This window comes from Myxine glutinosa, chromosome 1 (genome assembly GCF_964187855.1).
Source record: "Myxine glutinosa chromosome 1, kmMyxGlut1.1, whole genome shotgun sequence".
Taxonomy (NCBI): Eukaryota; Metazoa; Chordata; class Myxini; order Myxiniformes; family Myxinidae; genus Myxine; species Myxine glutinosa.
The window spans coordinates 175,906,040-175,931,526 of NC_136261.1; the positions used below are offsets into that span (position 1 = coordinate 175,906,040).

At 45.5% G+C, this 25,487-nt stretch overlaps 3 protein-coding genes across 8 annotated transcripts in view; 2 read left to right on the top strand and 1 right to left on the bottom strand.

Annotated features, from left to right (window-relative positions):
• WRAP53 (WD repeat containing antisense to TP53) overlaps positions 1-3,868 on the top strand; it is a 56,458-nt gene extending 52,590 nt beyond the window's left edge. The window contains exons 9-10 of the mRNA XM_068122693.2: positions 2,794-2,937; positions 3,630-3,868. Of these exons, the coding sequence (XP_067978794.2) occupies positions 2,794-2,937; positions 3,630-3,798 (313 nt within the window). The 3' untranslated portion in view covers positions 3,799-3,868. The remainder of the gene's footprint in view (positions 1-2,793; positions 2,938-3,629) is intronic.
• LOC144889833 (uncharacterized) overlaps positions 1-25,487 on the top strand; it is a 191,209-nt gene that overhangs the window by 32,162 nt on the left and 133,560 nt on the right. The gene's annotated exons all lie outside the window — the stretch shown is intronic.
• Positions 18,518-25,487, bottom strand: part of COPA (coat protein complex I subunit alpha) — a 123,734-nt gene continuing 116,764 nt past the window's right edge. For all 6 annotated transcript variants that reach the window (XM_078780412.1, XM_078780411.1, XM_068123006.2 and 3 more), the window contains 5 exons: positions 24,721-24,907; positions 24,348-24,458; positions 23,949-24,223; positions 20,018-20,099; positions 18,518-19,353 (listed from right to left, as the gene is read on the bottom strand). In XM_078780412.1, coding sequence (XP_078636538.1) covers positions 19,294-19,353; positions 20,018-20,099; positions 23,949-24,223; positions 24,348-24,458; positions 24,721-24,907 — 715 coding nt within the window. In that variant the 3' untranslated portion in view covers positions 18,518-19,293. The remainder of the gene's footprint in view (positions 19,354-20,017; positions 20,100-23,948; positions 24,224-24,347; positions 24,459-24,720; positions 24,908-25,487) is intronic.

Sequence of the window (25,487 nt, forward strand, 5' to 3'; positions counted from 1 at the left end):
TGATAATTGGGAGCAGGCTGATTGGTCTGTAGTTAAAAGGATCTGTTTTTGCACCTTTTTTGTGTAAAGCGGTAATGTTTGCTGATTTCCAGGATGCTGGCAGATGACCTTGAGCAAAAGATAGGGTGAAAAGAACAGAGAGAAGGTGAGATAGAGCGGCAGAGCAGGATTTTAGGACCCGTGGGCTGATGCCGTCTGGTCCAGTTGCAGAATCAGAGTCGAGGTTAGACAAAAACTCCTCCACCTTGTCAGGAGAGAAGGACACAGAGTCCAGGAGCAGTTGGGTTCGACTGGGAAAGGTGGGAACAGAGAGAGATGGGTTTGGGACTAAAGATTTTGAGGCAAACACAGAGTTGAGGCATTCGGCTTTGTCACGTGCGATGTCAACTGTGTGGCCATTTGAGGTAAGGGAGGGGATGGAGGGGGAACAAACACCAGAAACGGATTTGACCAGACGCCACCAGGATTTGGAGGAAGGAGACAGGTTTGAGAGTTCGTTCTTAAGTGAGGAGAGATAGTGCTTCCTGGCACTCCTGAGGGTAGACACACACTTGTTCCGAGCTTGGTGGAAGGAACTGAGATTGCCTTCAGTTGGATTAGCCTTCCAAGAGGCAAAGGCAAGTTGTTTCAGGGCAACTGCCTCACCACAAGATTCGGTGTACCATGGACGGGAGGAAGGGTAAGACAACTGAAGACGAGATGGGATAAATCTGTGCATGAGAGAGATCAGTTTGCTTTGGAAGAATTCCCAGGAAGAATTGATGTCAGAGGCAGTGGAGATGGGAGACCAATCCAGACGATTGATGGCTGCTTGAAGCCCGTCCCAGTCGGCCTGAGTGAAATGCCAGACTCTTCGACGCTGAGGAGGCTCTCTGAGAATGGCCAGAGAGATGTCCACTTTGACAAGCACATGATCAGAAGCACATTTACAAGCACATTTACATTTTGTAGTCCATTGTATAATTTAAATGAACATAAATGCAAATTTCGCATGTGGAAAAAGTAAGTACACCCCTACATTTATCCCTACTTCAAATACCTAAAATTTGAATCAGGTGCACCAGCTCAAGTGCAAATGATTAGAACATCGTTAGAGAGGATCTTGGAGGAACCTGTCTTATTTAAACCTCAGACATTTAGTTTGGTTTGCTCTTTGTTGTTGAAGTGTGCAGCATCACAATGCCGAGATCAAAAGAGCTCTCTGAGGCCTTCAAAAAGAAGGTTAAAGATGCCTACGAGTCTGGGAAGGGATTTAAAAAGATCTCCAAACAATTTGAAATCAATCATTCGACTGTCCGGAAGATCATCTGCAAGTGGAGAAGATTCCAAACAACTGCCAACTTGTTCAGGCCAGGCCGCCCCAGCAAGTTCAGCCCGAAAGCAGACCGCAAGATGCTGAAAGAAGTCTCGAAGAACCCCAGAATGTCATCATGGGACCTACAGGTAGCTCTTGCCACTGTTGATGTCAAAGTGCACGAGTCTCCCATTAGAAAGAGGCTGCACAAATTTGATCGACATGGGAGGTGTGCCAGGCTGAAACCTTTGCTGTCCAGAAAGAACATCAGGGCAAGACTAAAGTTTGCCAATGAACACCTAGGCAAAGACCAGCACTTCTGGAACAATGTGCTCTGGACAGATGAGTCAAAGGTAGAACTATTTGGCCACAGTACCAGAAGACGTGTTTGGCGAAAACCAAAGACAGCATTTGACGACAAGAACCTGATACCAACTGTAAAGCATCATGGTGGAAATATTATGGTTTGGGGCAGCTTTGCTGCATCAGGGCCTGGGCAGCTCACCATCATAGAATCCACAATGAATTCTTCATTGTACCAGAGGGTGCTTGAGGATAATGTGAGGCCATCTGTCGGAAAGTTGAAGCTCAACCGAAGGTGGACCTTGCAACATGACAATGACCCTAAACATACCAGTAAATCCACCAAGGAATGGCTGATAAGAAAGAAATGGAGGGTTCTGGAATGGCCAAGTCAGCGCCCGGATCTAAATCCCATCGAGATGTTGTGGGGGGATTTGAAACGAGCTGTGCATGCAAGAAACCCCTCAAACATCGCACAGCTGAAATAATTCTGCATGGAGGAGTGGGCAAAAATTTCTCCCAGTCGATGTCAGAGACTGGTAGACAGTTATAAGAAACGCCTACTTGAGGTTGTTTCTGCCAAAGGGGCAATACCACCTATTAGAGCCAAGGGTGTACTTACTTTTTCCACATGCGAAATTTGCATTTGTTTATTTAAATTATACAATGGACTACAAAATGTAAATGTTTCATGATATTTGTTATATTATATCACCTTTATCTATCAATATTGTTGAAATGAAGATCAAATAGCTGCATGTTGAAATATGTTGAAAAAGTCAAAACTTTACATGGGGTGTACTTACTTTTTCACATGACTGTATATATCTATATATCTATATATATATACATATATAAAATAAGGAAAATGGTGGCCTTGGGACGCAAACCAATACCCTGTTCAGTGTTCATTGCACATTTTGAATGTCCTTCACAGATGCTGTTTGTTGTTTGCTACCAAATCAAGTTGTATCGATTTTGATACTGTTGTTCATGCATTGTCTAATTTTTTAAAGTTCTACATCTGCTGGCATAGCAGAACTTTCCTCGCATAATACAAAAAAAAATTCACTTGTGTTTGAAACTGATTTGTCAAATAGAGCCTGACACTTATACATTGTTTTAGGAACTTGGTTAATACCATACATTTACAATTACTGAGCGTCTCCAAATGAACCTCGTGGTGTATCACACAGAACTGGACATTGGTTGGTATCAGGTGGGACTACTGGTGTTGTCTCCACCTGGGAGACCACATCTTTTGACACTTCATCAGCAGAATCTACAGTGGGAGCAGTTGGTTCATTCGTTGCGAACCAAGACTGTGTCAGTGGAATCAGGTGAGTGGGAAATGGTATGTAAATTTGAATTCACAGTATGCTGTAACTATTAACTGACAAACAGCACTGGAATACAGACAGTACCATGGAAAACAATGAGTGGGTGAATCTTACAACAATCTGGCAAAATGTATCATTTCATTGAATTGACAGGTAACAGAAATGACTTGGGATCCCATACTTTAACATTTGTTGCCTCCACCACCAAAGATGGATGGATGTTAGGTTTTCACCCCTGTCTGTTTGTCTGTTAACAAAATATCTCAAAAGTTGTGGACTGATTCGGACGAAATTTGGTAGAGATGTAGCGTATGTGACGAGGACGAAATGATTAGATTTTGGTGAATATACGGATTCGGATCCGGCTACTAGAATTTGTAAAGTGATTCTTCACCATTGGGAGATAGGGCCAAAAACGATGCATAGCAGGATATCTCAAAAAGTTGTGGACGGATTTTGACAAAACTTGGGCGATGAGTTGGTTTGGTGATAAAAACAAGCCAATTAAACTTTGGTTTAAGTCCAAATCCAGATCTGGCCTATCAGTGGATACAAAACGTAAACGGTTGAGCCTGGCGGAGGTTTGCTCTCTACCGAATGTCGCCGTTCTAGTTTGTTCTTTTCCTTCTTTTTTTTTAAACACTTCCATCAAAATTACTTTGCTCTTCTTCGATTTCATCATCCCCATCCAGTTTGCATCCAATGCTGCCTGTGCTAGCCACAGCTTCAGGTCAGAGGCACTTCCCGGAGCCCCTTTGTTGCAGAGAAGATGAGGGAGAGAATGGGGGAACATCGATTCAGCAAGAGAATTCTCTCCGGCTGTGGTGGTGTGGGACTCAACATGTGGACGAGGAACTTTGATTCTCTCTGCATCCTTCCTTCTTCCCTTTTGAAAAAACTTGTACATACAATTAAAGTATACTTATTTTGATCAAGAGTATGATAAATCATTTTCTTGAAGAAGAAGACAACTCTGTTTGCATCTTCCGATGCATAGGGCTGCCGAAGGAGTTTCTTGGCTATTGGGCACAAACCTGTCCGGGTCGCCACTCCGACACAGGATACTCGAATTGCTCATTCATCCCAGTAAGCTGGTATTCATTTTGCCTACCTCGGAATGATGACGGGCTGAGTCAACCCACCTGGTGTTAATTCAACGGCACGACAGGGGCTTGAACTCAGGACCTCAAGCCAGCCACCTGAACCGTTAACACCAGTAAAAATATATATATATTTTTTTTTTTTTAAACGAAAACCCAAAAAGGAAAATGGGAAGACAAACCATGGTTAAAAATCCCAATCTTTCATTTATTTTACTGTGTTTGTTTAAAAACCTTTTTTTTGGTTTATTCTCAGATTTGAACAGATGTCATGATGACGAGGGTTATTTGATGGCACAGTGAAAACTCTCAAATCCGAATTCCTTGAGACGAACAGTATTTGGATTTCAGAACTTTTTGGATTTTAGAAAATGAAACATTTCATAACGTTAAAAGTGGTGTTTTTGTACACCTGATGTACTTTCAAAATGTTTTGATGCCTCCTCCAACGACGTCGCCGGAGGAGTTATATTTTCCGGTTGGCCGTCCCGCTATGTGTCCGTGATAGTTTTCGTTACCACAATAACTTGAGAACGGCTGAAGGAATTTAAATCAAACTTGCATAAAGCATGTACTATGATGTAAAGATGAACTGATTGACCTCTTGGCCCCAAAATCTAAAGGTCAGAAGTGAAGTTAGCTAAAAATCCTGTTACCGTGATAACTTGTGAACCAGCGATGGTATTTTGACCAAAGTTGGTACAAGTGTGTATTATGATGCAAAGACGAACTGAGTAGATTTTGGCATCAAAGGTCAGAGGTCATGGCAGTTAAAAATGTGACACTTGATAACAGCTGAAGGGATTTAAATGAAATGCGGTACAAGTATGTATAATGATGTAATAATGCGGGCTGAGGCATATCGGTCGATCTATACAAGTGCCATTTTAGTTTTGTAGGTGATGACAAACACTGGAATACAGACAGTACCATGGAAAACAATGAGTGGGTGAATCTTCCAACAATATGGCAAAATGTATCATTTCATTGAATTGCAAGGCAACACAAATGACTTGGGATCCCATACTTTTAACATTTGTTGCCTCCACCACCAAAGATGGATGGATGTTAGGTTTTCACCCCTGTCTGTCTGTTTGTGAACAAAATATCTCAAAAGTTGTTGACGGATTCGGACGAAATTTGGCGGATAGGTAGTGTATGTGACGAGGACGAAATGATTAGATTTTGGTGAAGGTGAGGATTTGGATTCGGCTATTAGAATTTTTAAACGTTGATTCTTCACAATTGGGAAATAAGGGCCAAAAATTATACATCGCAGGATATCTCAAAAAGTTCTGGACGGATTCGGACGACACTTGGTGGACAGGTTAGGTGTGTGACAAGGACGAAATAATTTAATTTTGGTGAAGATTCGAATTCGGATCAGAGAATTTTTTAAGTGATTCGACACCATTGATTGATAGGGCTAAACCGATACATAGCACAATATCTCAAAAAGTTAAAGACGGATTTGAAAGAAACTTTGTGGACAGGTTGTGTGTGTGACAAGGACTAAACAATTCGATTTTGGTGAAGATCTGAATATGGATTCGGACACGAGAAGTATATATATTTTTAAAAGTGATTCTTCACCATTGAGAGATTGGGTGAACACTATATATAGCAGGATATTTAAAAAAAAGTTATGGACGAGTTATGACAAAACTTGGTGGACGAGTTCGTTAGGTGACAAGAACAAACCGTAGAACAGTTGGGCTTAGCGGAACTGCAATGGAGTAATCCTCAATCTGATCACATCTTTCCCGATCTCCGTTATGTGTGTGTATATACGGTGTGTGTGTGTGTGTGTATATTGTCGTGCGAATCCCTCCAGTTAACACCAGGGACTGTGGATGGACCAAACGGATTTACTGGAGGCGACGACCAAACACTGATTTTGCTATCAACCACGGGAAGAAGGGAAGAGGAAGAGGAGGCAGCGCTTACCGAGAGCGAACCGACGGCAGCTCCGACCCTGCATGGAATTAATGAACTCGAACAAACACAAGATTTAATGTACAAAAAGAAACACGTTTATTCCAGAACCCGAGACAATGAAACGCGACGATGAAGAAATAATAATCCTAAATTGGGATCCCACACACCTCACTTCAAATACGCCACACAGGAATGGATTACGAAAGGAAAGGTCTCGTCGTGTATTTGTAAAATGTTCTGTGGGTGCGGCCTTATCTGTCTGTCACGTGGCCCCGTCCGGCTCCAAGCTCCGAGTCGATCGCACACGAGGCCCCAGCACCACTCCAAGCTCCAGATGCACCGAGCACCGCTCCAAGCACCACAAAGATGGCGAACCAACGACCACCAGGACCTCTCAAGACCAAGAAGGGAAGCGCAGAGACAAGAGACCAGCGAAGAAGCCCAGAGCAAAGAGCTATGTGCAGCACAAGAGACCAGCGAAGAACCCAAGAGCTGCTAAAATGTCCTGCAGCGCACCCTTCTTTTATAACCTTCGGCGGTGACGTCAGCCTTGGAGCGCCACCAACCAGTCCCTTCCAGCTTCCCGCCGTCCACCGAACCTTCTCCCGCCTTCCCTCCAATGAACCACCTCCTCCTCCGTTGGGTCTTCGCGCCTCCCGCCATGATTGGCTGGAGGTTCGCGCCTTTCGTGCCAACCAATCACCCGTTCCCTGTGGCGTGGTTATAGCTCGTGTCATGCGATGTTGCTAGGCCTGCCGGAGGTGTGGCCGGCGGCGGCCATCCGGCAGTGCCCCGATCTGGCTTCCTGCCTGTTTTCCAAAGTCGTTGTGGTAGGGGAGGGGAATTATTTAATGTTGCACTAAGGACCTATCTAAGTGTTTATATGAGTATGCATTGCCATAAGGGACAAAGGTTTGGCGACAGGGGGGGCGACGAACAAAGGAATCTTATCCATAATCCCTGGACTATTTAGCACGCCCTGATCCCTCGTAGCGGGGACATCAATACAGCTTATCCCGACAAACCGGAATACACATGGAAATTACAGGGTACATTCCCTATCGCGACAGTCGAATACCTACCTATACAGAGCTATCTGACTAGATATTCCTCTACCCAAATTCATAACACAGCCCCCCCTTCCCCCCCACTCCCCTGGAAACATAGCTCCTGCTAGGTTCACTGCAGGCGCTACCATTCCAGTCTTAACACTTACTGTCTCACACTTAATTAACCGATGAAATAAATCAGGAGGGCTGTGGAAAGTGAGCCGGACTTCCTACCTATTCTCCTTAACATGCTACTCCCCTTAACAATCATGCAATCAAATATGTACATTTCATTAGAATTCGTCACTCCTGTGGTGGGAGGAAACAAACAACACTCAAAAACTAACTTCACCACAAAACTTAACCAAACTTACAAAAATTCATAACTCTAACATTTGTACATACCCCGGTCTACAGACCGAGACCCCGGTGGATGCCACAAGACGCAACCTTACGTGTGGGGCCATCCCAATGCACCCCTAAATTTCCACGGGCCCTGTCCTGGTGTTACAGGTGAGTGACATGGCTCGGTGGATTTCACCCACATTCACGCAACACAAACCCCTTATCCACTCATACACATTCCATACATCCTTGCACACAAAATCATTTCAAGAACTTATTTCACCCCTGGCAGGACCATGGCATTGATGTCGTATTCAGGTGTGCATTTCTCAACTAGGTAGCAGGGAGGTACCGCACAAGTAAGATGGTGGGGGCGCTTCAGGCTGTGGTGCCCGCAGTCCCAAACACAAGTCAACCGACTCACAAGTTCATTGCCCCCCCCCCCCTTTACCTATTGGCCCAGTGACAACCCAACAGCCCTTTCCGCCGTTACCCCACCGGTGAGGGTCTCCAAACCCCAGGCTACTCCGTGGCCTCCTGCTTCCGCGCAGCTCCACGGGTCGCCGGGGGTCTCCTTCACCCCACGGCGCCCAACCAGACCCTCCACCGACGAGCTCCAATTTCCAGATACCACTGGCTGCCAGGGGTAATTGCCGCAGAGGGGAGTCGCAGGCAACGCTCCTCCGAGCTTGATCTGTACCTGCGGGCACACACACCTTCCCCACCCACAAGATCCCAAAACACATTTCCTCCCCCTCTGCCATTCCATTCTCAACACATTTCAGAGAAGATGGTACCAAAAAGATGTTACAAAAGAGTTGCCATGGCCTGCCTCATGTGAAATCCCCGGTTCACATTTTACCATTACATTTCCACAAGCACATTTCAAAACTCAATAATCATCACTCATCCTCCATTATCTCCACTCTCACGACCACATGAAAACACCTCACCACAACACTAACACAAACGCCACCCACAAGACTCTGTGGCACACATTCCAATCCCCTCACCGGCCATGTCATCACTCTCACCCGCCCCCAACTCCAAATTACATGTCCCCAATTTAACAAGCAAGTCCTGAAGCCTGGGACAGTAAACATCAAGGCCTTACCTCTACCTTGATATACAGGTAACTACGGTTGGTCAGGTCCAAAGTGCCATCCACCCACAAAATCCCAAAATTTCACATTGGACCAATCAAATTCTTCCAAATTTCTCTTTTGTCCCCACTACACTGGCAGGTATGTGGGTCTGCATCCAACGGTGAACTGTTCTAAACAACTACCTGTGGCTACGACAACTCCGCACCTCTATCGTGCAAGGGTCATCAGAACAAGGTGAGCAGTCGAAACGCCAACATGGCCCATGAGTGTCCATAAGGGTGCGACCCACCATCCATCCTTCGGCCCCCTGCGAGGAACACGGCTGCACCAGCCCCAGCTGGCCAATGTGGTGAGCACCTGCTGCCCACAACACTACCGCATGCACCTCGGCCCTGGGGGAGACGGTCGCAGTGCGTGGCTTTCCCCGCACGTCACCTACGCCGCCCTCATCCCCCAGTCCACAGAACTGCAGCCCCCAGTGCCCACCTACACTTGACCACACCAAGGTCCAGTCGACAGCCATGCTCCACCAGGAGACCCACCCCAGAAGACATGGTCCACACACCTCGGACACACACAGCACCACATTGACCCCCAGACCCCCAACTCCACCTCCATGATCCCGCGTCCCAAATATCGGCACAGTCGCCCCTGCAACCAGTTGAAAGCTGTGTCCTGCTACCCTGTCGATTTTTATCACAGCCTCCAACACTTTGGTCTACACACCTGGTTCAATAATGGTGACACTGCTGTCAGTATCCACCATGCCATTTCAAGATTCACCCTTAAATTTGCATCTAACCCTCAGATTACCCGTGCCAAACATTTTTCACATTTTACTACTCACCAAAGAAAGATGCTTTGCCATACACATGCCAGCCGAGCATGGCCCATGTACTCAGCTCGTTACACATTCCCGATTCAACAAACCCATGGCTCTCTTCCCAAACGGAGAGTCCACAAATCATAACGGAATATCTGTGGAAAGTCACTCTCACACCATCACGTTCCACAGATGCCCCAATGGTTGTCCGGTGGGCTATCTCATTCCTGTCCATTTGGTTCGACCCGCGTCCATAGACCAACACAGCATGGCAGGTCACCACATGCTGGCTGTCCCAGAGTCTCAGGGAGAGGGTGCCAGGCCGCATGCCCGGGTGGTCACCACATCAGGCCCAAGTTGGCCGTCCACGATGCCACCACCAAAGCGCGACCCACAACACCTCCTCCTTGTGGTCCTCAATAAATGCCATCCCAGGCTTGAGAAACCACCTCAGACCCCCTGGAGGTCTTAACCCCCACCAGGGTCGGGTGACCCTGTCGGCCCGAGCCACATGCTCGGGCGGCGCCCCGACAGACAAGGGACGCCACACTCCACCAGACCCCCCCCGTGGGGCCCAGGTCATACCTCGACACCCAAGGCTGGACCCCACGTCCAAATCTCGCCAGCACAGCCCCCCAGCTGGCTGGCATTCCCAAATTTTGAAAGGGGCAACTTTTGCCTGAGGCCATCACCAATAACCTCTCCTGGTCCACATTCCATAGCCCGGGGACCAACTCCCACCAAGGCTGTTCCAAACCAAATTCCCATTTCCATAGGAATTTCTTTTTCCTTTTAAAAATTTTAGCCTCGTGTATCCAATAACCACAGCTGCAGGTAACAACTCCCTCAGGTTGTTCTGCCCCTCCCTGCAGCTGGTCCAAATTCCCTACGGGAACCAAATCGTCTGAGGCTCGATCTCCCGACTCCCCAAGATCCAAATCCAACCTGGAGCCAACATACTCCCCGAACTGGTTCTGTAATTTTGGAGCCTCCGTTGCCCAATCAGAGTGCATGGTTAGGGTCCCCTCGGTCACCTCAACTGCCTCCTCGGACCGACTCACCTCCCTCAAACTCCTTTGGGCCTGGTCAAACTCCACCTCCATGGGGCTGTCCCAGTGTCCCAGGTCCCCAGCCGCTGGGTCACATCATGCTCATCACCATTACGAGTCATTTGCGGCCCCCACATGCTTTCCCCCAAAAATACCCGGTCCGGCTCCACCACACGGACCCCCAATAATGTTAACCCCCTCCTGCTCTGCACCACCGCCCTGGTGCTGCACCATTCCGAATTCATTCCCCGGTTGAGGTGTTGTGGCATCCACCCGGCCCCGATAAACCTCCAGGCCAGCATGTAACAAACATTCGCCATTACAATTTTCACATTCCCCATTTCCTTCCCTACCTTCCCCATTTCATTCAATTGCCATTCCCGGTGCAATTCCCAATTTGGCTTCCCCCCGTTCCGATTGAATTTCTGCCACCCTTGGCTTCGCCTGGGCCCCATGTGAATCATTCCCTTGTTCTTTCATTATCTCATTCGTTTGCTCACATGGGGTTTTCGTTTCTTTAATCTGGGCATCCAGTCTTTCACTACCTCCCCTTATTATCCGCCTCATTTCTTCCATCTCTCCTTTTAACCCATTAATTTTATTACTCTGAGCATTAATACTGTCATTCAGTCCTCCCAGTTTGTCTGTAATCAATTCCCTCAAACATTTCATCAAGGCCTGGCTGTCTATGGGGGCTGTCTCTACGGCCTCCACCACTATGCTCAACCCCAACTACCTCTGATTCACTTCCAATGCTATCCCCATATTCTTCTCCCTTCCTCCATATTGCGTACCTCTTCCATCCGTAAAGAAGAGCTAGCTTCCCTGTGCGGATTTTATCTCAGAATCGAATTAAATTTAATGACGCGCCGTTCACGCCTCGCACACCAGTCGACCATTCAAAATTTATCGACTCCGACTACGAAAATTTTGCTTCCAAATTCTCCACACTCCTTGACACCAGTTTTATTTTTAGGGTTCTATCCCACTCCTTGACAACAGTTGTCGTGCGAATCCCTCCGGTTAACACCAGGGACCGCGGATGGACCAAACGGATTTACTGGAGGCGACGATCAAACACGGATTTTGCTATCAACCGCAGGAAGAAGAAGGGAAGAGGAAGAGGCGGCAACGCTTAACTAGAGTGAACCGACGGCAGCTCCGACCCTGCAAGGAATTAATGAACTCAAACAAACACAAGATTTAATGTACAAAAAGAAACGCGTTTATTCCGCACCCCAAAACAATGAAACGCGACGATGAATAAATAATAATCCTAAATTGGGATCCCACACACCTCACTTCAAATACGCCACACCGGAATGGATTACGAAAGGAAAGGTCTCGCCGTGTACTTGTAAAATGTTCTGTGGGTGCGGCCTTATCTGTCTGTCACGTGGCCCCGTCCGGCTCCAAGCTCCGAGTCGATCGCACACGAGGCCGCACCACCACTCCAAGCTCCAGATGCACCGAGCACCGCTCCAAGCACCACGAAGATGGCGAACCAACGACCACCAGGACCTCTCAAGACCAGCGAGGAAGGCCAGAGCTGCTCAAATGTCCTGCAGCGTGCCCTTCTTTTATAATCTTCGGGGGTGACGTCAGCCTTGGCGCGCCACCAACCAGTCCCTTCCAGCTTCCCGCCGTCCACCGAACCTTCTCCCGCCTTCCCTCCAATGAACCACCTCCTCCGTTGCGTCTTCGCGCCTCCCGCCCTGATTGGCTGGAGGTTCGCGCCTTTCGTGCCAACCAATCACCCGTTCCCTGTGGCGTGGTTATAGCTCGTGTCACATGATGTTGCTTGGCCTGCCGGAGGTGTGGCCGGCGGCGGCCAACCGGCAGTGCCCCAATCTGGCCTGTTTTCCAAAGTCGTTGTGGTAAGGGAGGGGAATTATTTAATGTTGCCCTAAGGACCTGTCTAAGTATTTATATGAGTATGCATTGCCATAAGGGACAAAGGTTTGGCGACAGGGGGGACGACGAACAAAGGAATCTTATCCATAATCCCTGGACTATTTAGCACGCCCTGCTCCCTCTTAGCGGGGACATCAATACAGCTTATCCCGACAAACCGGTCTACACCTAGAACTTATTACAGGGTAGATTCCCTATTGTGACAGTCAAATAACTACCGATACAGATCTACCTGACTCTAGATATTCCGCTACCCAAATTCATAACAATACTAGGACGTGCCCGTACGTGGGTGCCCGTACGTGCGTGCAAAAAAAACATGCGTGCAAACAACAACAACAAAAAAAAACTTTGAAACCACGTGGCAGTAACGACCACAGAACCCCCCCCCTCTATTTACATGAAATGGTTTGGTCCATTCGCAACGACCACAGAACCCCCCCCCCCCCCCCCCCTCTATTTACATGAAATGGTTTGGTCCAAAGCGAACGGCTTGCGGAGTTTGGTAAAGAAATCGCCATAGCTCGGTAACTACTTGTCCGATTAATATGAAACCTTGAAAAGGCACATCCTCGGGTCCCCAGCAATATACCTGGCAAGTTTCAAGTATATCGGACCCGTGGTTGTCGAGAAACAGCGATCACAGACAAACGACAAACACACAGACATACAGAGATTACTGGAATTATAGATAGATATACACACACACACACACACACACACACACACACACACACACACACACAGAGTATACACCCTTATACGAATCACTACCAGCGTGAAACTTTAGCAGCCATCACATTGCCTTTTTATGTCATACATGATGGTTACAAACACCATAGCGCTCTCTCAGGGGACACCAACTCACCTCTATCTAATTTCTGCAGAATTTCTACTTTCTCCTTCACTACCTTCGCAGCACTAGATACACAATGCATGCTGGAATGGGCTGCGGTAGCACCCCGAACTATGGAGCAGCAACCTTCACAAACTCAAGACGCCGTACGGACGGACATGGAAGTTTGAATTCTGTTCTGATTTTGGGACATTTCGGATTTGAGATTTTTCACTGCACAGCACAATACCTTGTTTTTAAATGGCTACTAGGTTACACCTACTTTGAAAACTTACAGGACTGCTGATGTATTCTTAGGTGCAATAACTTAGCTCTTTTATGATTTTTTTTTTTGTTTTCTTCAAAAAAGTTTTCCATTGAGATATTTGTTTTAATGAACTACTCCTTCCCTCCAGTCATTTTCTTTACAGTGTGGTAATTAATGTACTGATGTGAGTGAATTAATTGCACAACTCGGTTGGTAAATAATGCTGGCCTTTGAGGGGTTGTAGCAACTTCTCTGATCAAATGTCATTATTATACATTGCCTAAGTATATGGTACTGTGAGTAATTATTGGACACGATTTGTGCACAAAACTCAAAATACTTTACAATGGGCAGTGGGCACTCTGTATGTGGTACTTTGCCACAGACTCGATGAACAAATGCCCCGAATTTGGGAAATCCTTTGGAATTGGAGGATGTAATATTGTAATAAGGAAAACTACTAAATTAAGAGATCTCGGTTGACCAAACTATTCAGATTAATGAAAAGAGAATGTGCTGATTTGATGGCCAGAACATATTCGTTTGTATGCAGCATACGGCTGCGGGGTAGCATCATTGGCTGAGGCTGCAGCTGTGCCGCGGATGCAGTGCCCCATTCTGGTTATGGCAGGAATTTGTAATTTGTTCAGGGTGCCTCTTCACGAAAGACACCATGGGATCGTTAACGTACACCAACTAATGCCGCAAGACGGGACGCCCAGGTTAACATCCATCCGAGGGAGACACATTGGTGGAACACCCTGCCAGTGAAACTAAAGGCAGGGTTAGACGGTTTATAGTTGGGTCAGGATTCGAACCCAGGCTAGACAACCAAGTGGCGAGTGTGTGTACCTCTAATCCATCCCTTCAGCCCCATGGCCAGCACTGCAAATGCAGGACACTCACGACTGATGGGTAGGAGGTTTTTGTTACCACTTTTAAAAAATCGATGTCTTTTGAGTTTTTAATCGAGCCAATTTCAGTGCAAGTGGTAATTTCCACCATGCCTCCTGGTATTTACATATCAGTCTTCATTACTACCTGGGACAAAATAATTGTTTTTATTGGCTCCAATTGATACTTCTGCACATTACAAAGACAGAACCACCCACTGTCACGGGTTTCTCCACCCACGGTCATGGGTTGCTCCACCCACTGTCACGGGTTGCTCCACCCACTGTCACGGGTTGCTCCACCCACTGTCACGGGTTGCTCCACCCACTGTCACGGGTTGCTCCACCCACTGTCACAGGCTCCACCCACTGTCACAGGCTCCACCCAACTGCCACAGGCTCCACCCACTGCCACAGGCTCCACCCACTGCCACAGGCTCCACCCACTGTCACAGGCTCCACCCACTGTCACAGGCTCCACCCACTGTCACAGGCAACACCCACTGGTCAAAGCCAGAAGTACCCTTCAAACTGTTAAAAACAACACATACATACAATTAGCATATTTCCGTATGATGTATATCATAATTATTATTCGTCATGTTAAGTTAAGAATAGATTGTCAAGTAGCTTAATATTTAGTAAAAACTGCATGAAACAAGCATCTCAGCATACATAGGTCAAGGTCAGTTATGGTTGCTACGCAATGCTGCAGGATTTCCCCAGGCAAGTTGAACCATGCCCAAAGACGTTATGCACTTTGAGCCATGGATAGCTGTGCGATTGTCTTTTGAAAGTTGATGGGCATGCCGAGTATGCTTGGGACACATGGCAAAAGACTCAGTATATGTTGGCAAAATGATGACTGGGACACAGTATATGTTGACAGACAGGGACAGCAAGAAAAGAGATGTTAGTGTGGGTTATGAGGGCAGTGAGATTATGGAAGGAGCTCACGAGGGTAAAACAATGAAGTTGTTTTGTTGTGATTCCATCATTCCCATTCTATGTGGGGAGAAAGAATGTGGGGGGTGGGGTGGGCTCTCCATTCGAAACGAGGATGCTCTCAGAGCCTCAGCTCATTGGTCAATGAAGTGCAAGGTGGCCTGAAAGTCGATTTACATCTGCTAAATTTCTCGCACCACCATACTATGTAGTACTGACTCGAGAGACGACTTTGTGAGGCTTCACGGTGAAAGTGCCTGCACAAACTGGTGGAGGACGATTGAAGAGGTGTGCGCTGCAGTCGCACAGGTGACTCAACAAATGCTACACAAGATGTCTGAAGACTTGGTGACAAGTTCAGTGGTGCAAGGAGAATGATGGAGCACATACAGAAGATGCAATGATTGATTAATTATTGTAATTACTACATAGTAAAACCTGTATATGAAGAGTTTATGAACGAATACTTCACTGGGGAGTGGTTAAGCGACTTTTTGGCCATTCTGTACAATGGTTCTGGTGGCCGCCACATATCATGCCTAGTCCTCAAAACAGTTAGTCAACTTGGAATAAAAGTTGAAGAGAATGGTTTGTTGAAGAGGAGCAGAACAAATAAAAAATAAAAGAATGGTGTTGAGCTTTTGATTGAATCGCTTAAACAGGGCGACTTTCTTTTTGAGCTCTGATCTCGTTTTCACCCCCGTCTGTCTGCCTATCTCAAAAAGTTATGGACGGATTCGGACGAAACGTGGTGGACAGGTTGGGTGTTTCACAAGGACAAATCGATTCGATTTTGGTGAAAATCCGGATGAGAATTTTTAAAGCAATTTTTCACCATGGTATTTCGACTTTCCTGACCAAAATGGGCCAAAAACGCCATACAGCAATACCCCGTTTTACGCCATTTCGACCTACATCAAATCCGACTTTACGCCACTCTTCTAGAGTAAATTTCAGTTCAGCGAACGTCATTATGTGCGATTTTACGTCACTCCTACATCATAATACCAACGCATACCAATACGAACGCATACCAATGAGCCAGCTGCTGATACAGGAGAAGGCGAAGTCTTTGTTCCAGGATCTTCTGAAGAAGTACCCGGAGGATAAGGACAACCTTCGTTGCAAGCTCTGGATGGTTTGCACGCTTTAAACGGCGCTTCAGCTTGCACAACGTCAAGATTCAGGGCGAAGCCACAGCTGCCGACACCGTAGCCGCTGAGGAATTTCCTGCCACATTGAAGATCATTGAGGACGAGGGATTCTTGCCCGAGCAGATCTTCAACGTCGACGAAACGGGCCTTTTTTGGAAGAGGATGCCCGACAGATCCTTTATCTCGAAGGAGAAGACCATGCCAGGCTACAAAGTCACGAAGGAGCGGCTAACGCTATTGCTTGGGGGTAATTGCACCGGCGACTTCAAGCTGAAGCCGCTCTTGGTGCATCATGCGGCGAACCCCCGGGCACTTAAGAACATCCCGAAGGCGTCTCTTCCCATCATTTGGATGAATAATATGAAGGCATGGGTAACCGTCATAATTTTTGAAGAATGGTTCATCAATCATTTCATCCCGGCTGTCAAGAGCTATTGTCGAGAGAAGAAAATTCAATTTAAATTGCTGCTGATTTTGGACAATGCACCTGGCCATCCCACTAACCTTGGTGATTTTGACCCCAATGCGAAGGTGGTGTACTTTCCACTCAACACCACATCGCTCATCCAGCTTATGGACCAGGGTGTGATAGCGCTTTTTAAGCGCTACTATCTCCGCCGCACTCTTCGTCAGGCTGTCGATGCAACGTCGGAGGAAGAAGGCATCAACATCCGGCAGTTTTGGAAAAACTAACATCTACCAGGTAGTGCTTAACATCAATGCTGCATGGTTATGGTGTTTGTCTTCATTTTAAGGCATTTTTAAGGCATTATGCCCGGTTTACGTCAAAAACCGAGTTACGTCATGGCTTATGGAACCAATTAATGACGTAGGCCGGGGTATTGCTGTACAGCCAAGCATGATATCTCAAAAAGTTGACAGATTCTGATGAATCTTGGTAGAGGGATAACAAGGAGAAAATGATTAGATTTTGGTGAAGATTCAGATCGTACAATTATTTAAGTGATTCTTCACCATTGAGAGCTGGGGTGAAAACGGATATATAGCACAATATCTCAAGAGGTTAGGGATGAGTTATGACTAAACTTGGTGGATGAGTTGGGTAGGTGACAAGAATAAGCGGATTAGATTTTGGTTCAAGTCCGAATCCAGATCCGGCCCATCAGTGGGATACAAAACATAACCTGTTCAGCCTGGCGGAGGTATGCTCTCTACCGAGTGCCATTCTAATTTTGTTTGTTTACCTGCTCGGCTTTTGTTTCCAAGATGAATCACATTTTTAGCCGCGTCGCAGATGCTGGTCATAGAGTGCCCTCTGCTGTTGTTGTTGTTGTTCTTCTTGTTCTTCTTGTTCTTGCAGAGAAGACAAAACCTCAAAGCTCCACCCATTCTGGGAACCATAGCTCCACCCATTGTAGGAGAGGCTTCATATAAACAAATATCCACCATTTTATTAACTCGCATAGCTTTGAGGCCTGTTTTGTAGGCCTGTGGTGTCTTACTCTCTCACAGTTTTATTTCAAATCAAATTCGATATATCATTTCATTTTTCACAGTCGCTAACATAGTTTTAGACTCGGTTGAAAAAAAACGGGAAGAAAATCCGATGGAAGTTGCCCTTTATAGAACGAAATGAATTCTCAAAGGCCTGTAACTTCAAGTCCATTGAGATTTTTTTTTTTTAAATCGCGGCATGGTCAGTCATACACCGCCCGAAATAACAGACGGGAAAATGCTGAGATATATTAAAAATTCGTCCATTTGATGACAATCGTCACGATGAAATATTTAATTTATACGTCGTCACAATAATGTGGAGAGAGGAGCATAGCTTCATTCACGTGTCGCCACATACGGGAAATTGCCGAGATATATATTTTTTAAATCGCGGCATGGTCAGTCATACACCGCCTGAAATAACAGACGGGAAAATGCCGAGATATATTAAAAATTCGTCGCCACACACGGGAAATGGCCGAGATATATTTTCACTTTGCACAAAAATAACATCAAGTAATCAAATCAATAGGAATGTCCTGTGCCTATAACATCGACGTTATAGGCACAGCTGCATCTAGGCATTGTGTAACATCGACGTGGCTTTTGTTTTAATTAAAACTTTTTGTACTTGTTTAACCTCGGCTGCACTTGGTCCTTTTACTCCAAATGGCATAGGTATCAAATATGATACCACACCAAAGCCAATTTTAGTTTTATTAATTTTCAAAACAATAAACCACATTTTGTTTTACAATACAAGTAAAGCAACATCACCATGACAACGGCTGCAAAACAACAGATACGTACTGCAAAGCAAACGGAATGAAGTAAATGCATAGAACGCACAACTGTAATAATCAATGTTTTATGATCCAACAGCTTCTGCTGTGAGCCAGTGACCACAAGATGGGTCGAAAGGGAAATGGGCAAGGTGAGAAACGAAGAAAGAAAAGAAGACTTAAAGATACACGATGAGTTGTACATCGACTTCATAATCTGTGAAGTCACGATAAACAGATCGAGGGTTCATGCTAGTCACCAATTGTTCCCCAAGAGGTGACGTCACAAAAATGTGTAAATCAAGAAGTTTTCATTCACAAGAATGGGAATGCAAAGTAATATGTGAAGACTACAACAACAAGACATTTTAAGGCCATTTTCCCTGCTAGAGCGGGGGTTATTAACCTCAACTTCACAAAGTAATATGCGAAGGGAAGAAAATAAACAGAAAAAAAAGCAGTAAAGTCAACATGTAATTGAGCTGCATAAATATCAAGCAAATATGATGTGGAGTCATCTACTCGGTATTTGGGAATAAAGCAACTGGCAAAAGAGAACCCGAAAAAATGAGCGGCTTGATAAGTACGACCAACGCAAGGACGATTTGTTGAATCCTCTGTGAATGGCCAACCACATGTTTAATAACAGAACTTGCACTGTGTGGCTGTCGCAAAAGCAGTCGGAGAACAGTTGGGCTTAGCGGAACTGCAATGGGCTAATCCTCAATCCGATCACATCTTTCCCGATCTCCGTTACCTGAAAGAGAAGAGAAAGCCACAAATAAAGGAATACAAAGGAAGCCTTTACGTCCATGGTACCAGGACACAATGAACGCAGGGTGGATTGGAAGGAGAGGGGGCTAATAAAAAGGTGGGGGCGGTGAGTAGCAGGGAGTGAAGCTCATGGTTGGGGCAGGGGTGGTGGAGGGAAGTATTCAGATTATAATGACCCAGATAATCATCCAAGTTTATCAAAACTGGTGATATACACATCAGGAAGATGTAACACGAGGTAGGGTAATGTGGGAAGAAGAATTGTTGATGGAGATGAGGAAAATGGCTCACAGAAGAGAGTTTTTAATAGCTGATATTTTAAGATTGGGAGAGACTTTGATAGAGGTGAGGAAGAGTGAAGTTGTGTTGACAGTATCGTGGCAGGAAGCAATGAAAAGCATCAGACCAGAGGGGATGAGGTGAGCAGTGTAATAAGGTAAGAGCAGAGACCTATGCAGGAACAGTCGTCAACGTTGCAGTCTTCCAAGTTGAAAGGCGATTGATGTACGGATGCGTAAGCCACGGGTGAAGAGATAATGAGGGACAGGTTTTGGAAGTATTGCAAAGAAATGGGATAGAATCAGGAGATTTGATCAATGTAGAGTAGAGAGGAGTGAGTAGTCAAGGATGAAAGCAAGAGCATTTACCTTGGTCACATGGCAGACTTGACCTTTGAACTCGGGGCTGTAGCAAGCTCCGCTAAGGGGACATTTTTCCACTGGCTTCCCTCTATGCAAACACATGATGATTCTGGTCATTATCAATACCCACCACGACAATACAATAAGCTAGCAATGGCTTAAGCCAATAACATCGTCTGAAGAGAAATTTTGCTCAACAATTATTATCTACTCGCAGCATCAACGGTTATTCCATACCTTGTTTACAGAGTCCGCAGGCCGGTATCAACAATAAGCACATTGTTAAAGGTAATAAAATGTACACTCGATTGCTCTTCCCAAATAAAATGATGCCTTCCTTGTATCCTCCAGCATGGTCTTACCATGTCTATGTCAGCTTTAGGTTTCCTGTACTTTGAAATTGCATGGATTCCAGGCTGAAACTTTAAAAGTAGCCCAACATCAGCAAAGTTTAAAGTTGGCATCACATGACATGATGATGTCATTATGGCAGTGTAACCATACCAAAAATAATAATTTGAGAAGCTTCTGTGTGTTTATTTGTATCGTTTGTTTTTCTTGGACTCAATTAAAAACTGGTGGTTGGACTCTGGTGTACCTGGGAGAATTTTCGGAGGTTAAAAAAAAAAACGTCCTGGGGCGGGAGGGCGGTCCAGGGTGGGGAACAACCCCAATTATCCATGCAATTGTGTATCATATAGCACTGCTCCCAGTGGGAGGGGAAAATCAGTATTACAAATCATCCGATTCGAAATTCTGGGAGAACTAGAATCGGCCCCTTCCCCAAGGACGGGTTATTCGCTAGTTACATTTCATTAGTGAAGAACTCATCCTTACAGGCAGGATAATTCCCACAGAATGATGGAAGGGTCAATTATCCCAGATGTGGGTGTATTTTAGTGTGACTGTCATATTCTGACCCATGAACCCCATTAACCTTTCCTCGCCCAACCATCTTACTTGCTAGTTTCAGTGTTTTTCTCCCCTCTTCCCTTAAAAAAAAAAATTAATTCCCTTGATGTGCAGCTTCTTTATTCATGGATTTTTTTGCGTGATTCATGAACGTGATGCTTTTTTATTAATTCTACACTGTCAGTTCTACTTTTCTCTTCCATAAGCCTCGCCCTTGTAAAGAAAAAAAATCCACTCCCACCGGAAGCGGCGCTACACCATACATATTAACATAGACATAATTGTGGTCCTCCCTCCACCCTGAGCCCGACAACTTACTTATTTCAATTATGGCAAGAAAAAAAGAACGTCAGTCTTCAGATCAGTCCTTTGGGATTTTTTTTTTTTTTTTTTTTGTATACCAAGTCGAGGCTCGTATAGGACCTCACACATACAACATATAATAAAGGGAGCGAAAGACAAGAGGGGAAGAGAGAGGGAAGTGCAACAACAGTAGAGAACAGGGCAATCAGGTGATCTGTGGAAGAGAGAGGGCTGAAGAGGGGTACATGGGATAAACAATATGGACAGGACAAAGACTTTCAGGAAAGAAAGCGGATTTGACGGAGGTGGATTAACGGGGGAAGAAAAGAACAAGGTTTTGGATGGGGGATCCAAAATGGGGGTTTTGGAGAAAAGATCATAATAGATGATAGTGAACAGCTGTTTTGAAAACCTGCAGGGAGGAGTGCAATGGAAGAGAGTGTGGGAGTTTGTTCCAGAGGTGGGAGAAAAGAGGAATGATAGAGTGAAGGTGAGCAGAGAGTCTTCATTTTCGCAGTTTCACCAGAAGAGGGTTGGCTGGCAGATCTTGGGCGTCCTGCAGGAATATTTGGGGGGACACAGCACAGACACTAGGCTGGAGAGGAGTCAGTGGAAGACAAAGACCGCCAACCTGCCTGTGGTGAGCAAGTAAAAGACCCTCAGAATTGAGTGAAAGGCCCTCAGCCCGAGTGAAAGGCCCTTCAGTGATGAAGGATTGCCAGATTAATCCATCACCGAAGATACGAATGATTCTAAAGCCTTGGTTTCGACAGCGTGAAGCGGAGCTGGGTGTGAGGCAGGAGCACCAGCCCAGAGGGGAGAGCAGTGTTCCATTGAGCTGTGGATGAAAGCTTTGTATGTGGTGAGGAGCTCAGAAATACCCAGAAAGGACTTCGCACGACGGAGGATGCCCAGACGGCGACTGGCTTTAGAGGCCAGCTTGGAAATGTGATTTTCCCAGAAAGATCATGGCTGAATGGCTGATAGTGAGATCCAAAAGATTGAGTGACAGAACTTCTTCAAGAGAATTGTTCAGTAAGTAGATGGGAGGGTTGTCCAGTTGGTCTTTTCAGAGAGACATAGTGAGAGTGTGAGATTTGTCAGGATTGAAAGACATGTTCCACTTGTTTGACCAGTTTGTGATTTTGTCCAGGTCTGCAGAGAGTGAAGAGGCTGCAGACTGCCGATCTGAGGGTTGTGATATGGAGCAGCAGATAGTTGAGTCATCAGCAAAGAGATAGGATTTTCCAGAGTCGGAGAGATCATTAATGAAGACCAGAAAAAGCACAAGGCCCAAAACACTGTATTGAGGAACTCCAGCCTGGACAGGAAGAGATGAGAGAATTCCATTTAGATCCACACATCGACGATGACAGGAGAGGAAGTCCACGAGCCATGCATTGGAGATTTCCATGGATACCATAAGAGGAGAGTTTGGAGAGCAGGGCGGGGTGCCAGACCATATTGAAGGCACGAGATATGTCGAGGGAGACGGCTCTGATTTCCTGTTTAGAGTTGAGGACCTCCATCCATTGTTGAGACAGCAGAAGCAGCATGTCCAGAGTAGAGTGGCCTGGTCAGAATCTATCCTCGCTTCCAATATTAAATCTCTCCTCGCCAATGGCTTGATCTCTGATCATCAATTTGGATTTAATGACCTTGCTGATTGGGAGCAGGCCGATTGCTCTCTAGTTGCAAGGATTTGTTTTTGCACCTTTTTGTGTGAAGCAGTAATAGTGGCTGTTGGGATGAAGCATATGCCAGATCAATCCTGAGAATGAAGTGTACATATATTAGGTCAGATCGATCCTGAGAATGAAGCACAGGGGAGAGGTGGTGGGGATGGTGGCATCAATCCTGTTGGATGAAGCGTGTGTCAGATCAATCCTAAGCATGAAGTGTGTGTCAGATCAATCCTAAGGATGAAGCGTATATCAGGTCAGATTCACTGTGAATTACCACCAAAATACTTGTCCTTACAGACGAGTTATTTCCCCCAGAATTGCCGTATTTTCATATGATTTGAAATACCCTCTCCAAATTCTCGAGATGTAAATATGCCATATAAATTTACATCCAAAGAATTGTGGTCCCCGATCCACCCTGGACTGCAAAGGAGTATGAATTTTATTTAACCACCTAAAACCTTCCAGTGCACAACCCGAGTACATCCACCAATTTTCAACTCATTCCAGTAGCTTCGGAATGCAGATAATTCAAACAAACAGAAATTGAAATGTCTCAAATTGTAGTCCTGCAATTGTACAACTACATATAGTGCATGGGATTTTACCCGAGTTTAAAGCATCATGAGCCATCGGTTCTGATGAAAATGCTAAATAAATCAACCATTTGTGGCCCCTACAATAATTTAGTGTCTTTAAACGTATAGGGCTGCCGAGACAGTTTTCCATTGGCTAGGGGGCACAATCAAGGATGGGTCGCCACTTTGACACAGTATACTTGAATGGCTGATTGTTGTACCCAATAAACAGGTACTCATTTTGCCGGACTGGGAAGGCTGACAGGCTGTCAACCCACCTGGTATTATTAAATGGTACGGCAAGGGCTCAAACTCAGGACCTAAAATCCTTAACCATTAAGCCAACATCAGGCTTTAAATAAAGAAAAGGCCCATCACTATCATAACAGCAACTTGGGATGGGCACTAAATTCTGCCCAAAAGCAATGCCACCCACATCCTGTGCAAAAACAAAGTTACCGGTAGATTGGGCGATAGCTGGCAGCGCAGATGTCAAACGGGTTGTGTTGATCATAGTTCAAGCGATGAGCATCACCCGGTGCCTTTTCACATGCGGCAAGAACACGACGTGCTTGTGCTGCGACATCAGGTCGCGGGCCGAGTTCAAGAAGACGCCGTGCAAAAGCTGCAGCCATTGAAAAGTTCTTGAGCTTGAAGAGCAGGTTGACAGCTGTGCGCAGTACAAGAACCATGTGTACTGGCTGTAAGTTGCAATGAGTGAAGTATGCAGCCATCTGCAGGTAACAAGAGCTGGTTGCAATAGGGCTAGCTCTGGCTCGAGTGAAGCAGGATCAGAGATTACATGAATGGTCATGAAAACAACACAACAGTAAACTTATTATATGACTAATCATGTACCTCACAGATGCGCTTCTGCTGTTCCAATGTTTCCTTTGGTAGCTTCTTTCTCTCAATTTCCATGGAGAGGCCCACAATGTACTCCCGGCAAATAACGATAATTTGCTGGGCCTGCAGGAAGCGGGAGGATCAAACAAGAGGCATGGTACTATGGATGACACAATGAAAGGCAAATCTTTATCAGCAGAAAAATAAGGACAATTAATTTTCTTAACTAAATGTTGTGAAGAGTATACTAAACACTGTGGTAAATAAGAGGAAGCAACGCTTTGGCATGAGCTGTTCTTCAAAGAGAGAACTCACATTCATCGAAGAAGGGCTCATACCGGAAGCATCGCTTCGCCTTCTTTTTGCAGAATGTGGCAGACCTCACCTCAGTGATGTCCTGTTTAGTATCAACCACAAGTAATGGGACAGCAAGTATCAGCGAACGGAAACGCTCCACTGCATCCTCAAAGCGTCCTGCTGTGGTAAGCTGGTAGCAGGATTGCAATCGAGCTGCAAGCTCAGCCAACTTCATGCCGACTGCAGGTAAGCCACCTCGAGGCCCTGCTTCACGCCTGTAATCACAAACAAGAAAACACAAGAAATATGTCGTGCATAGCACGATGCTTGCAAAATCACTAAAATAAGTTGTTGAGCTATGATGACCTCAAAATAATTGGTGGTTGAATTCAGTGTCCAGATATGCAAATCGTCTTAAAATTTCAAGTCGATCAGATGAAAATTGACGATTGTAGAAATTTGGTCTATGTTGACCTTTTGGCCTATGTTGACCTCAAAAATAGTTACATGTTGGTCTATGTTGACCTCAAAAATAGTTGGGGGTGACCAAATATGCAAATCCTCTTCAAATTTCAAGTTAATCGGATGATGATTTTTGAAATTTGGCCTATGTTGACCTCAAAAATACTTGGTGGTTGAATTCAGAGTCCATATATGCAAATCCCCTTCAAATTTCAAGTTAATTGGATGAAAATTGAGGATTTTAGAAACTTGGCCGATGTTTACCTTTTGGCCTATGTTGACCTAAAAAGTACTTGGTGGTTGAATTCAGTGACCTTGCATGCAAATCCTCTTAAAATTTCACATTAATGGGATGATGATTTTTGAAATTTGGCCCATGTTGGCCTCAAAAAT